At 38.1% G+C, this 15571-nt stretch overlaps 1 protein-coding gene across 1 annotated transcript in view; it reads right to left on the bottom strand.

The window, feature by feature from the left end:
• Positions 1-2809: 2809 nt before the first annotated feature.
• Positions 2810-15571, bottom strand: part of NNT (nicotinamide nucleotide transhydrogenase) — a 42616-nt gene continuing 29854 nt past the window's right edge. Inside the window, exons 18-21 of the mRNA XM_009478948.2 lie at positions 15011-15092; positions 7033-7151; positions 5927-6042; positions 2810-4618 (exon numbers count right to left, since the gene is read on the bottom strand). Coding sequence (XP_009477223.1) covers positions 4469-4618; positions 5927-6042; positions 7033-7151; positions 15011-15092 — 467 coding nt within the window. The 3' untranslated portion in view covers positions 2810-4468. The remainder of the gene's footprint in view (positions 4619-5926; positions 6043-7032; positions 7152-15010; positions 15093-15571) is intronic.

The raw sequence follows: 15571 nt of genomic DNA, 5'->3' as shown, positions 1-15571 counted from the left end.
CCAGCACAAAACAAAACTTCATACTTTCCAGGACTGAAAGTAAAGCGTATTTGCTACAAACAGCAGCTTTTAAAAGGTAGAATTTAATTTCTGATCTAAGTAATAAGTCACTGGCTCAAGAAAGGCAAGGTGGAGGACAGGGAAACAATAAGCCAGGCAGCCTAACCTTAGCCCTGGGAGGGTTGCATAGCCAACTCCACTGGGAACTAGGTGACTACAAACAGCACGATTTTACCACAGGCAAATCATGCCTGGCTAACCTGACTGCCTTCTACAGTGAGATGGCCGACCCTGTGGACGCAGGAAGAGCAACGGATGCTGCATACCTTGATTTTTAGCAAGGCCTTTGACAAGGTTTCCCCACTGTATCCAGGCACATTAGTGACATACAGTTTGCATAAGTGGAATATCGACTAGGTGGAAAACTAGCTGGTCCACCAGACTCAAATGGTTGTGATCACAGTATGAAGTCCACCTAGTGGTGAAGTACCAGTAGCATTCATGAGAGGACCAGTACTGAAGTCAACACTCTTTATGGTCTTTATTACTGACCTGGACAATGGGAAGGAAAGCCACTCACAAGCTCACAGATTTTAGCAGATTGCAGGAACAAATTATATACTGGAGGGCATGACTGCCAGAGGGACCTCAGCAGGCTAAGAAACAGGTTGACGGGAATCTTATTAAGCTTCAAGGCAAATGTGAAGTCCATTACTCAGGATGGAGTAATTCCATACAACAGTACAGAGTGGGGGCTGACTAGACAGAAAACAGCTCTGCAGAAAACAAAAAGGTGGTCCCACTAGACCATCATGAAACTTGAAACAGCAGCACAACCTTACAGCAAAGGCAAACTGCATATTGGGCTGCATCACTAAGCATATAGCCAGCAGGTAAGGGAAGTGATGATTCCCCTGCACTTTATACTTGTGTGACTGTGCCTGGATTCGCATGTCCAGTACAAGAAACCACTAACATACCAAAGTGAGCCAAACCAGGAGCCATCATTCACACACATACAAGGAGAAACAGAACTAACTGGGTTTGTCAGCCTTAGAAGGATAAGGGCAGAATCTTCCTGTTGTTTTGTGGTGAAAACAGACTATTCTCAGAGGGCCACAGTAACAGGATTAGGCTAGGTAATGCACACAAGTTGCAGCAAAGGAAATTCCAATTCAATATTAAAAAAAAAATTGTTCACAATGGGAACAATCAAACATTGGAATAGGGGAACAGAAAGGCTGTGGAATCTCCACCCAGGAGATGTTCAAGTCAAAGCCTAGAGCAATCTGATCAAACTGGATCTGTTTGCAGGAGGGGACTGGACAAAATTATCTCCAGAAGATCCTTTCAAACTAAATTCCTCTGTAACTTTAGTAGTGCAACAACTTGTATTAAAAAAAGATCCAAGGTGCCTCATGACCATGGACACACACTGCAAACTGGAAAAGCTCCACCAGCTGAAGAGAGATCAGTGTCCCCCATCCTCTCCTTTTGTTCTTGCTGCATTGCTTTGCCATGTTCTGATGAGAACAGATTTTCATAGCCTGCCTGAGGTATGCTAGAGTAAATAGCTCTTGGAGATAATAAGCAGCTGGAGATGGGGTAGAGAGAGCAAACTCTTCAAACTAGCAATCAGATCCACAAAAGGACATAGGCTATGGCTTTATCATTTGTCAGACTACCAATCCATATACTGTGGGTATATGCCTCCCAGGTGCGCTGCTCAATCAAGAGGAAAGAGAGGTTACCTCATGAATCAACACCAGGCTGCAGCCTCTGAAAGAGACCTCACATCTCAGCTTGGCCAAAGCTTGAAGAAAACATGAAAGTTATGTGTCAGACTTGTGCAATGGTATAATTGAACAGACTATCACATGGCTAAAATTATTCATTCATCATTCACTTGGAAGGTAGAAACTGAAATCATCACAACAATCAACTTCAGTTCTTTAGAACTAAATAACTAAGAGCTGAAGCAAACTTACATGGTATCAGGCTCAAAGGGATAGGATTAATCTCGCACCTCAGCCAATGGAAAATGAAGTACTCAAGTTCATTCTTACCTTTTTTTTTTTTTTTTTTGTGTGTTAAGTCAAAAAGGCAACACATATTGGGATCAACTGCTCTCAGAAGTTATCTAACCCTCTTCATTTACCAGAAGAGCTCATAGTGAAGTTGCTAAGGTCAGGTGACATCAGTCATACCTAGAGTGAATATTTTAAAGAACCATTCAAATTAAAAAAAAAAAAAAAAAAAAAAAAAAAAGATTATGCATATTTCACTATGATTCTTTTTTTACTACATTCTTCAATCTCAACATCCTTTGGTGGCATTTTGATCTTCTAACTCCCAGAAAGAATCTCAGACTACTTACCTACTCAGGAAACACAACAGGAGAGAAAAGAGACAGTGATCAATAAAGAAAAATAATCAACTTTTTATTAGCACTTCAACAATTACCTGCTGTTCCATGGTAAAGCACAGTTTTAAGGGTAACACTGGTACCTCTGATTCAACATAACAGTATGAGGTTTTTTCCAAATACAAAGGAAAAGCTAAGTCTTATATTAGCTACTTATAAGCAGAGACACGTTGCATACCGCAGTTAAGATACTTCAAGTTTGACAAGACAAAAATTAACACTTTGGGATGTTAAATCCCTTCAAATCCCCTTTTTGCTTAGCTGGGAGGGGTAGGGAGAGAGAGAGAGAGGATTATTTCCTTGTCTTTCCCCTTCTCCCATTTACCTCCTATTTTTTGCAGACCTAAAAGAAAAATTGAATACAATGAAATCAAGAGGCCATACATGCTACATTCAAATACAGCTGCCATGATGTTTTAAATTAAAATTTCATTACAAGTCTTTTCCTGCAGCGTACAACATATAATGCTTACATGATAATTTTTATTTCAAATTATATAAAAGAGATTTGCAAAAAGGGCAACTTCTTTCATACATTGTTACATTGCTTAATGCATTACCTGTTCGAAGTCTGTGTTTTAAGTGATCTTCACATAAAAACAGAGGTAGCTAAGTAGAAATACTATATTTTATACAAGGTCTCTATACATGGTGTAATAAAAAAATGTTTGTTCTATCAGTCAAGATTAATTTCAAGACTTACTTCATAATAGTTTGTCTTCCCCAGATATGAATGCTTTCTAACACAAGTACAGCTATTTCTATTTAGCCTTCGTCACCATGGACATTTGCTACATCATTATGGAAACATGATAAATTCATTTTATTAGGCAAATATTTGAGTTCCACTCAAGTCCACTTAACATAATAAAAACAAAACAGCAATCTATGTCATAATTTAATTTAATTCTTTGCTGAACTTATTATGGGGATTTAACAGTACTTTTAATTAGATTATGAAGAAGTCAAATAATCAAAACACTGGATTTTAAGTTTGGTATGTTTCTGTGCTGTCCAAACAATAGCCTATTTATTTAGAAAAATTCTAATAAACTCCAGCATCTTAAATATGTTCAAAAGTGCCTTTTCCAGCATCACAAAAATGTTAATTAAGAAAGCATCACTAAATTTTAAGTAACAAATACAGTTAAAAGTCTAAGTGAACATAAATTGAAACACCGTGGTCCAAATTCTGTGAACAGATCAGATACGAAAGATGTTCTGCCTGTGCAGAACTGGACCATATTTTTCCTCCGACACTTAAAAAGGCAACAACTAGAAAAGATGAAGAATTTAGCAGCTGCTTAAAACATTTAAGCAGTGGAAGTAAGTGTACATTTCCTTGTCAGTCTTGAAGATCACTTAGTAGGTCCCTGAAATCCTGTGTTTCATTTTACGTAATTTAAGTGGGCACTAGAAAAAAGTGGAACTGTATTTTAAAGAAAAGTAACTTTCCTAAAATGTTTCTGATTCACACCATCCATATAATCCACAAAAGAAACAGTTCAATTTTTTACAGAGATATAATAGAACGCTATGCTTAGAATCTCAAATCATGTAAGCATCTACTTGCATCTGCTTGCATCTGTTTGTAATTTTGCTTTAAGTTTTGATGAAATAAATAGTTGTTTTGTCCATACTGGCCAAAGAACAGCTTTGATAAGACAGGATACAATTTTGGCACAGTATTTTTTAGTGAATTTCCATGACAGAAGTACAGACAGTTAGGAAGAGGGAGCAAATAACTACTTAAAGATGACCATGAGTTATTAGTTCCTGCTTCTAACAGCTCAATGTTAACCTTAAAAAGCACATTTTTGTTCTTTAATGCATTGCCTCATGGGAGATTTAGTTTGAAGGGCTAATGTGCCCATCCTTTCATAAAAGCCTACATTCCCTGACTGATCTACATCTCCTAGGAGTCAATGCAGTCTTCTCCAAATGCTGGCTGCTTTGTGACAGTAAAAGATTCTTCTAACTCGTTTTCCATGGCCTCTGTAACAAAACCGTAGTTGCAACCGTGAGTGGAATATAAATCAGTATTTAGCTTTGATACGATTCCCTGACTTTGGCCTGCAGGGCATCACAAGTCTTCTTAGCATCTCCCAACAACATGGCAGTATTTGGTTTGTAGAAGATTGGATTGTCCACCGCTGCATAACCGACTCCCAAAGATCTCTTCATTACAATGACCTGCATATAAAGAGTTCATGTCTGAAACAGCAAAAACCAGCCACCATCCCCACCTCAAACAAAGACAACACAAACCCAACTTCCACAAAGGGAGAGGAAGAGAGATCCCTGGCCAAAACAGGGGTCCTCACTGTTACAAAACTGTATTTCAAATTTTAATATAGCAGACAAATAGATATCCGGACCAGTTTCAGAAACATTTTGTTGTTAAACACAGTATTACATGTCAAATGAAGAGACTGTGGACACTACACATGCATATGCTTTTACTTTACTCCATGTCATCAAGTCAAAACAAGATGGGCACTGATGATTACAACACAGAATGTTTTTAAAGCTTTTTTATTTTTCAACTCTTTTAAGAACCCAGTTCCCTGACAGCAACACAATTCAGATGAGCGTTCACATCAATACTTGGTGCAATGCTCTCTGGTACTGCTACAGACTATCACTCTGTATTATTTCATACATTGAATTTAAAAAAAAAAAAAATCCTAAAATAAATTTCAGACAGTTTTAGCTATTAAATGTCAAATTAGTTAACCACAGCACCTTCAGCAGAGAAACTGTGAAGCTTTACCAACTTTAACCACATACACGTTTATTTCTCAAATTGCAACACATAGCTATGCACAAAACACTGATAAATACATGTCCCTATGACTCTGAGTACTTGAATGGCTAACCCACAGAAACACTGAGCCTGAGACTGGGTTCAGAACAAGAGGCCAAAGATTTCAGATCAAGGGAACTCAAGTATATGTACTTTAGATCAGATGATGTTGCTTTCAAAGAGCAAAACTGGTGAGGTAACTAAACTGTCAGTTCAATCTGGACAGACGAAGCTCTCTACTCAACCCAACTGCTCATTGTTTGTTTTGTTTTGTTTTTTTTTTTAATTTAAGCATATTATTCATTTTTTTATTTCCACCTCAATATTAAAATTGTCAATCAAATTTCCTATAAACTTAAAAAAGCAGGTATTTGTCCAGAAATGCTTCAGGGCTGCAGATGTGAGCAGAACACTGTTTATTCTAACCACATTTTTTAGTAGAAGTACTTTCATTGGTCTTTTCTACTTGGTCTTTTCATTGGTCTTTTCTACTGCAGTCATCATTAGTCTTACTAAAGATGATTATAAAATCATGAACAGCGTATCACACTTGCAAAGTACTGACTGTTTTTTTGGACACCTAGTAGAAAAGCTTCTCATGGAAACCACAAGAGTAGGAGAATCTTGTTAGCTTTTCCTACAAACCCCCTTTTTTAAAAGCATGCTACCTAAGGTAGCAGCTCTGTTAATCTCACCTGTTTGGACTTCCAGACCTCAAGAACTGGCATTCCAGCTATGATAGAGTTCGGATCTTCCTGAGCCGCTGAATTAACTGTATCATTTGCACCAATTACTAGGACCAAGTCAGTTTCTGCAGAAAGACAAAGAAAATAAAAATTATGAAAAATTATCTGAAACCTGTACACCGAGGCTGATGTACATTTCTGTGTTAAATCTGATCTTGAGGCGTTAAGAACCCCGTGTGATAAGTACTCTACAAACATTTATGGGGACTTCATTCACAAATATTTTACAAACTTATCAGGCAAGTTATATGTGAGAGTCCAAGTGTACTAGCAACTACCTCCAGCAGACCGCAAGCATCGGCAACCCCATTCCAAGGGACTCGTTAGACCACTCTGCCACACGAAAGTTAAATCCTTTGATATTTAAATACGGTTTCATACACATATAGTATCATCACCTTCAAATATCTTTGTGCCTGGCTTTTCCTCTAAATAGTCTTTCGAAAAACCTTTTACCAGCAACTTTCTGATTTTTAAATAGAGAAGAAAGCAAGAAGTTGTCTGTACAATGCTATACTGGTTTGCAAGACATGACAGGGTCAAGTCATCCACAGCACCTGACCTAAAGAAGTAACAGTAGTTTTCCTGTATGGAACAGTATAACAGTGGTAAAAGACACAGAATTTGTCATTTATTTCACAGCTATAAGCAATTAAGAAAACTGTTCTCTTGGTTCTGGAAGAAACAAGTTTCACAGGCCTATTTAACTTCCTTTTTAACCTCCTTCAATATCTACTCTTTTCTGTACTCTTGCATTCAATATTTCCCTTTGCTTTACCTGCCTGTACTCTCTGCTTCTCAGTTTTCTGCTTCTGAGTCAGGCTCTTTCTTGTATTCCTCTGTGCTCACTTGCCATCAGCTGGGAGAGCACTCAGATTGCAAGAGAAAGACCTCTGCTCCTCTACAGTGGTATCACAACAGGCACGAGGAGAAGCTGAATGGCCTGACTGAAATACTCTATTTTTGAAATCCTTGTTCAATGTAAAAACGGAATCAAATAAAAATTGACAAGATCAAATCCAATCTACTGGGAATTTGTAGCTTGCATTGCTAACCTGGGAAGTCTTCATTGATCTCATCCATTTCCAGTACAATATCATAGGGAACACCAGCTTCTGCTAGAAGTACGTTCAGCTGACCAGGCATACGGCCAGCCACAGGGTGAATACCAAACCTAACAGGAAAGAAAGTCCAACCCCATTAATACATACAGACCACTCTGTTTTATACAGTAAAATTGCCACCTGTGACCTACAAGGCTGAGAAGTTCTTAAGTATAAGCACACATATGAATTAATAAAAAGAAATGGTTAAACCTTAACAGTATCGTAATTACTTTTCCAGTGTTTCAGGGAACTGAGTGGGTGGGAAAGGGAACAAGGTGTGTAAATTTGACTCTTCACCTGGAGAGTAGCTGTTCCTTTTCTGCAAAGTTAAAAGGATGACTGATGCCACAGGTATGCAAAAGAATATGCTCATTTCCCAGTAAAACTAAACAAGATAGGAATACATTTTCAATCCTTCCATCATAGGAACACTCTTTCAGAAAGTTGTTACACCTGCGAAGTAGCTTTGGAGAGCCTGTTGGACACTTGTACTGACAACATGGAAGGAACTTCTGGCCAGAAATGTCTGGGAACACATCACTATAAGACGGACCAAGAGAGTAAATTTTCCACCCAGCAACAGCTTATACCAGCAAGCTTTTCTTCAATTACTTCTGAATAATAGGACTATTTTACCATTTTGACTGGCTACAATCATCAGCCTAGACCACATCACACACAGCAAGCACTTGCATTCACCTTCCAAGCAGTACCATATTTATAACCTTGTGACAGACACCTTTAGTTTTTTATGAATAAGTCTTCTTGCCGCAAAACCACCACCCACATTAACATGCTTCGCAGGTCCCTTACATCACTGAAAAATGAAAGCACCACAGAGCAAATGAACTGGCCACAATGTAACACTGTTCATGAGAAGGCCAAAAGACTGTGCAGCCTTCCTGAAGCAAAACCACTCCTAGACCTAGAAATGCCCTTCGGAAATGACCTTATTGACTCAGGTATCTCTAGAGTATGCACAGTTACTACAGTCTAATACTCCCAACAGAAAAATTAGCAGGAACTCTACTTCAAGCACAAGACAATCCTTTGCTGAATTAGGTTAACATGCCATTTTCTTGTCATGATTGATCTTAGGATGGGAAAAAAAAAATGGTGGGGGAGCGAGAAGGTGGGGAGCTAAGAAGCTATACCTGTTTAAGTGTAACAGTTTAAGAAAAGTTTTTCAGAACAGCTCAGAACCAACTTGGAGAAAATACACTGCTTATGAGTTACTAAAAATTCAGATACACACAGGGTGGCGGTGCGAGGTGTTAAGGCACGCATGCAGTTCTGTAAGAGTAAAAACCTGACAAAATTCAGAATGAAGATGTTAACAAGTTTAGCTGCAACTCCCAAAGACATATTTTGGTTAGAAGCAAATCTATTTCTTGTAGGCAGATTATACTCTTCTGCCTATGTACTGGCCCTGAATGAACTGGGCAGATCAATGTCTACTATCCTTTGCATTTTCTGCCTTCCCAGCTCTGGAGCTATCACCAAATGTAATGCTGACTCAAGCACACCAGAAAGGCCTCAGATGAATGTTGTATATAGCTGAAGTTAAACGTTTAATAAGGAAGTCTACTTGTACTTTGGAATAGACAAAAACATCCAGGAGAAAACTGTAAATTCTTGGATTTCTGAACAGAAATTTCTGAGCAGAAACCAAGCAAGTCAGGAATGCAATAGAAGGACTTCAGACTTCTTCAGAAAGGATGGAAAGACTGATAAATCAACTTGCCATGACAAAGGGATTGTCACATATTTCTATTTTCAACTCCACTGCAATGGAAGTGGATAACATGTCACTGATGGTCCACAAGTCACAGTCCAATCAACACAGATCACTTGTGAATTTAACACTGTACAAATACATCCTTAAAAGGGCAACTAAGCACTCCATCAGCAAGACAACATTAAGACAATGCAAAGATGAGACAATTGGAACTCCAGAAACAAAATTAAGGACATATGATTAATCCACATAATAGTAGATATACCACAATTTTAAGCTCTAGGTCAAACAGCAGGATAAAAGCTAATCTTTAAAAGAAATGCTTTTAAAGAAGCAAAGAGAACAGATTGTATTCTAAATATTTAGGATCCTGTTGCAAAGGCTAATACCTAAAATCAGAAAAAGGAGAGCAAATACACAGCACAAAACATTAACAGTTTATGTTTCACACCACTCAGTAATATAAGCCATGTGTAGTACTGCAGCTAGTCCTAAAGTGTACCAAATTCAATCACTTACAGTACAGTAGGAGAACTCTTATTCTGAAGTACTTGAGAAAACCCATCACTCCTCTGGCAGTGAAAATAGATTTTCCAACAAAATTCTCTTTTGTTTCTAATAAAATTATTTGAGTGTCTTTGTGACCAGAGCTGTTTTGGCAATACACAAACCAAAATACTCGTGAGGTTTCTATTAAACACTATATACACACAATCTTATTTCAAGGGCTGGAAAGCCAAAATTTAAGCTGCCAAGAGAATGAATTTCACCTTTGACTTCACTGTTCCTGGCAGGAGGCAAAAGAAAGAAGAAAAGAAAAGAAAAGAAAGGGACAAATTTATCTTTGTTCAGGAAGAGTTATGGCATCAGCCATCAGTAGTTAAAGACTTCTGACAGACTCTGCTTGAAACCACATACTGCGTACTCACAGAGTTTGAGAAAACTGCTCATACAAAAGTTTTTTGGACAAATATTGAAGTGACTCCCAGAAGTCTGCTTCTAAGAGCCTGTTAACCAAATATGACAGTAGCCTGCCAGTACCTCTTGAAACTGGATGTACAAGTGTATCAAAAAGCATCATTGAAAATATGTGCCTCTCTAAGTCTTTCACTATTTCACAAGGTAAGATCTACATATATCTGGAGTGAAATTAGCCTGTCTAATTGAAAGCAAAATTCAGGTAAGCCTGGAAAAGAGATAGCTAAAATCCTTGATGGCTCACAACATGCCTAATAAAAGCTGTGCATCTTGCTCCTGACTCTCAACAGCAGCACTTCTTCAAAGCTACATGTGTTACAGCAGAAATATTTTGTCACATATGTTCTCCTAGATGTTCAAAATATGAACCTCATTCATATTCAAAAATTCAAAACATGAATGATTTTAAAAGGGAGACATGTTTTATGGTAAAAATGTACTGAAGTGAAAAATTGGTAAGTTACTTTGATGTGCTTTTAATATCAGTTATGCCAGAACTCCCTTAGGTTGGTTGCGTTTTTTTTTTCAGTCTACATATACTTTACCCATTACAAAGATTCACAATCATGCTGTGTCCGACTTGAACTTTATTCTGGTAGTTCAGAATAGTTCAGAAACACAGCATTCACCAGAATTTTTTTCTCTTGACCCTGACTGTGTGATGCGGGGTTTGCTTATCACCTCCAATTGTCAAATACACTGAAGTGAGCATGCATCTCCTTGCTACTAAGACTTCACACCTAAACAGTGTGAGTTCCATGCAAGGCTACCCAGCCTTTTTAATCAGCCTCTTCTGGATACTTTTTAGCTTTAGAAAGACAACACAGCACACTGAAAAATTAGTTCCTATTTTGAACCTTTTCTTGTAATACAGAGAGTGCAACATTTTATTTTAAATTTAGACTAAAAATCTAAAACTCCCAACATACACATCCTATTTAGGACAGCACTTTCAGCACAGAAAGCATTTAAATTCGGGGGAAAAAAAGGTTGAAGTAGTATGAAGTTAATTATAGTAGTGTGAACAAGACAACTATCGCATGAAAAATTACTGAAAAATCTCAGAATGGAAATTACTTTTTATACAGCTCAAAGTCAGCATCTATCCTTATTACAACTGGCTAGATAACATTCATGTAATCAATACTGAAAGAATAGCACCTACCTAGCCCAATACAGAAGTGTTTCAAGATCACTTCATCCATGTAAAGACAGGATTCCTGTCATTACGCCAAAGCTGGACAGAGTGATGTAACTAAGTAACATCTGCCTGGTGCCTCATTTAGCTTACTCAACACTTCAAAAGCTGTATATACAGAGAATAATTTGCCAAGGGTTTTGCCTTACCTCCTCTTCCCCTCCCCCCATTCACTTTGTGTTTTGACACCTCTCCATCTCCATTTTTAGTACAGACAATAACCTGTTATTCAAGGTAGTGGGGGGAGGGGAGGGACAAGACGGACCGAGAAGTGCATCATTCAGATATTCCACAGCTTGAATCCTGCGATATAACAACAGCTGCAGTATAGCACAACTTGAAAGTATCACAGTATAACGCTTTCATCACACATTATAGATGACTATGTAGATTACTAGCATCAAAGCACATAGCAAGCTTAGCTTGCTTGGGCCTGGTGTCATGCCTGAGGCAACAACATGTCCCCAGAAACAGTACTTCAGCATGGACTAAGCTCAGTAGCTCTGCTGGGGTCAGGTGAGTTAAATTTAAACTGAATTAAATTAGTTAAATTAAGTATATTTAAGTGACAGTTGGTACTGGCTCCCTATTTCCAACCACTATGGTTTATCAGTGCAGGGGCAAGGTCCAAATACATGGCATGGACCTTAGCTCAATGCAAGAACACAACTGCAGGGAAGAAAGAAGAGCCTGCCTCGACAAAGCATCACAAACTGACCTAGTAAGGTCACCCAGAGCTGAGCTGACCCATATGGAACCAATGACATACCTACAATACACCACCCAGGAGCACACAGCAATAGCTGCATCCTTGCAGAAGGAGATCAGGTACAGCAAGGTTTGCTAGTTCTCTCCAGCTACACCAATACGGCACTTGAGCTAACAGATCTGTTGGACTCCATTTGTCCCTTCATCTACAGCGTTAATAACTCAGAACCCACCCAGTTAATTTGACTATAAGAAACAAACTGAGAACTGACACACATGTACACACTTAGTGTCTTCCCAGTAACCATACTGGATCTTCCTAGAACCCTGCATCAATGCACATTGGTGTCATGCTGCCATTCAGCAGTGACAGTAATTTCCATCTTATGCACACCTGAGCTACGCAGTATGTTAAGATTGATTGGGACAGCGTCTTAACAGCTCATCCTTTAAAATTCTTCTAGATTTTCTTGTAGAGTAACAAAGAATGATGACTGTAAATTGACAGAATTAAACAACTGAAGTTAATCAGGTTTTTTACTAAGTTGTAGATAAATGTGTAAGTGGTACCCATCCACATGTTCTATTACAAGCAATTAGAACAATGGAGGGAAAAAACCCACCACAGAACCCTAAATACATTTGACTACAGCTCAGCCATAGAGGTAACAATAAAAATAAAAAAATGCAGGTCCAACACTAAATCCATGGTATCGCATTTTCAAAAATGTAAGAAACCCATGTTTCCATGTGCTCAAAAGTAATTACATTCTCCAAAATGAGAAGGCAGAAATCCAAGTCCTTCAAGATATCCACCTATAAAAGTGAGGTTAAAAAAAATCCCCAAAGACACTAACATATTAACAAGTAATCTGGTAATCTGCATTTCTTTCAACTATGAGAGCTACCAGAAAACCATCATATTTAATTATGAGTTAGGTTGAGAAAGTCTATACAAAGCACAATTTTAATAGTCCTTTCACCTTGCAATACATTTTTGTTATCAAGAATTTCTTACTATGCAGGAAAAAAACCACACTGATAGAAAAAGTCTTACAAAAGTCATGTGGTGGCAACAGCTAAAGTAGCTAACTTGATATGGACATGGACAACACCAATTACCCATGCACCTATGAGAATGTATAGTTTTAAACTGTAGTGTACTACTATAGAATAATTATATATCTATATATAGAATTACTATAGAATATAATTAAACTATATAGAAGAAATCAGAATTTCACAACTAGGAGCCTACAAACAACACAGCATGTGCCTTAAGAACTTTGGTAAGGCAAGAACTTTGAACAGTTTACTTAGTTGTAACTTTGCAGAAATACACCACCAGTTGTAGAACAAGCATTTCTTCTCCAAGGCCGATGGATTCTGGGGACTACAGGATTTAGCCTATGAAAAGTTTTGTTGTTTTACTCATCCATAACAAGGGAAAGCTACAATGAAAGCTCAGCAATATCCAGCTTTCTGTGTGACCCTACTAATGCATTAAAGATGTGATCTGCTGCAAGACCATCTCAAGGAAGCGATGATGTTAGCTATGCAATTTAATAACTAGAACAGTCTGAAGTTTCCAAACTCTCCCATATTTCCAAATTTAAACCCTAGTCAAAGGTTATGCATCATGTTATATAATCTGCGCTCTTCACTGACAATGTTATGGCTATAGGCAAAGTAAATGAAAACAACAGCTCCTCTGGATCAATTGTGAGCCATGAAGCAAAAAAATACCATATGACAGACGCAATTTTTCTTGGCACGGTATGGGCATTACAGATTGATGACAATCATATGTCCATGCTGGCACCCCTCCACAGCGGATGTGTGAGAATGTCACTACATCTGGATGGTGAGCGTACTAGGGTCCCGAGGCACTCCAGGCCTACTGAAACCAGAGGGACAGCAGCTGCACTCAATGAACACCATGGGAGCTCCACAAAGTGATGAAAGGCCTGAATTACCACAAACTGTAAATACAGATTTATTTCATTAAAATACTAGGTAACCACTGCAGTGATCCCTTCCTGAAATTGACTAATTTCAAGTATAAGCCAGTTATTTCAAGGATTCATTCACATTTCTCCCATGCAAAGCCAACATAAAAGGCAAAACCAATAATCTTTTATATCACCAAGGTTGATTAAAAAAAAAACCTCATCCCAACAGAAGCACTGAAAGGGAAGCCAAAAGCACGCGACACTGTCATCACATTAGCCAAGAAAGGTTCTTTTGTTGCACAATGAACAGATCTTCAAAATTTTTATAGGCAAGGTAGACTGTGGAATTTTAACCCAAGAAGGGCATCTATCATTATAGTGTGATTAATTCTTCTCAGCATTGTTTCAAACACACCTATCAGAATTCGATGTTACTACCTGTATTTTTTTATATATATACAAACATTGCTGTGTAGTAGTAGGCATTACTTCTATTAATGCCAAGTCAGTTATCCCAGGAAAGAAGTAAGTCCCATGTTCTTTGTGCAGAGGCTGCTACCTGATCTACTCTTCCACTTCATATGAGACTGACCCCAGCAAGCACTTCTCCATACTGCAAGAGGCTCTCGTTTCCCCACTAGGAGCCTCAAGTATTCCCATTGCACCCCTTTAACTATTCCCCAACAGTTTCACAAGCAGGGAGGTCCATTTCCTCAGCAAATTAGGACTTAAAAAAAAACCCCAAACCCTAAAGCTATTTAGCCTAGTAAACAATCCCGCTTAACGGAGGTTTCTCTAGGAGGCAATTCAAAGCACTTCAGTTAGGCCTGTGCTCTCTCCCCATTGACAACAAGCATAAAGAAAAAACATTCTCCTTGCTTTCCCTGCACTGCAGTCAGCTGTTGTGATTGCTCCTCACAGTAACATATTTCCTCAAAGTGGTTGCTTTCACAGAGCTCTCCAACCTCCACCTTTAGAAAAGGCTGCTAACTGTTCTCTTGAACACAATACAAAAAGCTACATTAAAGTTACTTTAAGGTATGTTAAGCTACTTCCAAAAAACAAATTTAATAAGAGTGTAAGGGAGTAAGGGATCTTAATTCCCCAAAGTAAAAGGTAGAAATACCTTTTAAACTAAAGCATGAACTTTCTAGATATTTAGCTATAGGTTAATAGGATTGGAGCTCCAGCTAGTACTTCTGAGAGAGAGCTCAGCATAATAATGGCTGCTGAAAGAAAAATTAAACGAACACACAGACTTGTAGGGGATTTTCAAGGAATGAAAAAAATAAAAACCAACCCCACCCAAAAACCAACAAACCTGTAATACTTTTTGTCACGGAAAGTACTTACCTAACATTTTTCCCTTGTTCTCTCAACATCTTCACCAGATCAGCTATGGGGTACTGAGCTTTTGCTGCACACAAACCATAACCTGAAAGAATTTCCAAATTGTAAGCTATCTTTCTGTTTCAGTGCAGACAGAATAGTTACAGACAATAAGTGTACTTCCCACACAAGCAGAAGCTCTCACAATTAAATATAGACAAACAAATAATATCTATATTCATATATAGATAGATAATTATAGATAGATAGATAAACATCAGTATCTCAGATACTCATATATTCCCAGGGGAGTTTCAGCCTGACTGCTGTAATTCATCTCACCTTTTTGGTCTCCTGACCACTAACAGCAGAGTGGTTTGACCAGTCAAACTACACAAGTAACTTATTTCAGCTTCACAAAAATGCATGTTCCTTTCTCTATCAGAAAAGGACGTTTCAGACAGGTAGGCTGAAAAATTGATAACAAGGCTACTATCAGGTTACTTCACCACCATATCCTCCACAAAATTTTGGATTTGCATAATGCAAGTAGTCAAATATGGCTTTTAACAGCAAATAATCTTT

The sequence above is a fragment of the Pelecanus crispus genome, chromosome Z (assembly GCF_030463565.1).
Source record: "Pelecanus crispus isolate bPelCri1 chromosome Z, bPelCri1.pri, whole genome shotgun sequence".
Lineage (NCBI taxonomy): Eukaryota > Metazoa > Chordata > Aves > Pelecaniformes > Pelecanidae > Pelecanus > Pelecanus crispus.
The sequence above is the reverse complement of the archived record's forward strand: the minus strand, read 5'-3'. Positions and strand labels throughout refer to the sequence as shown.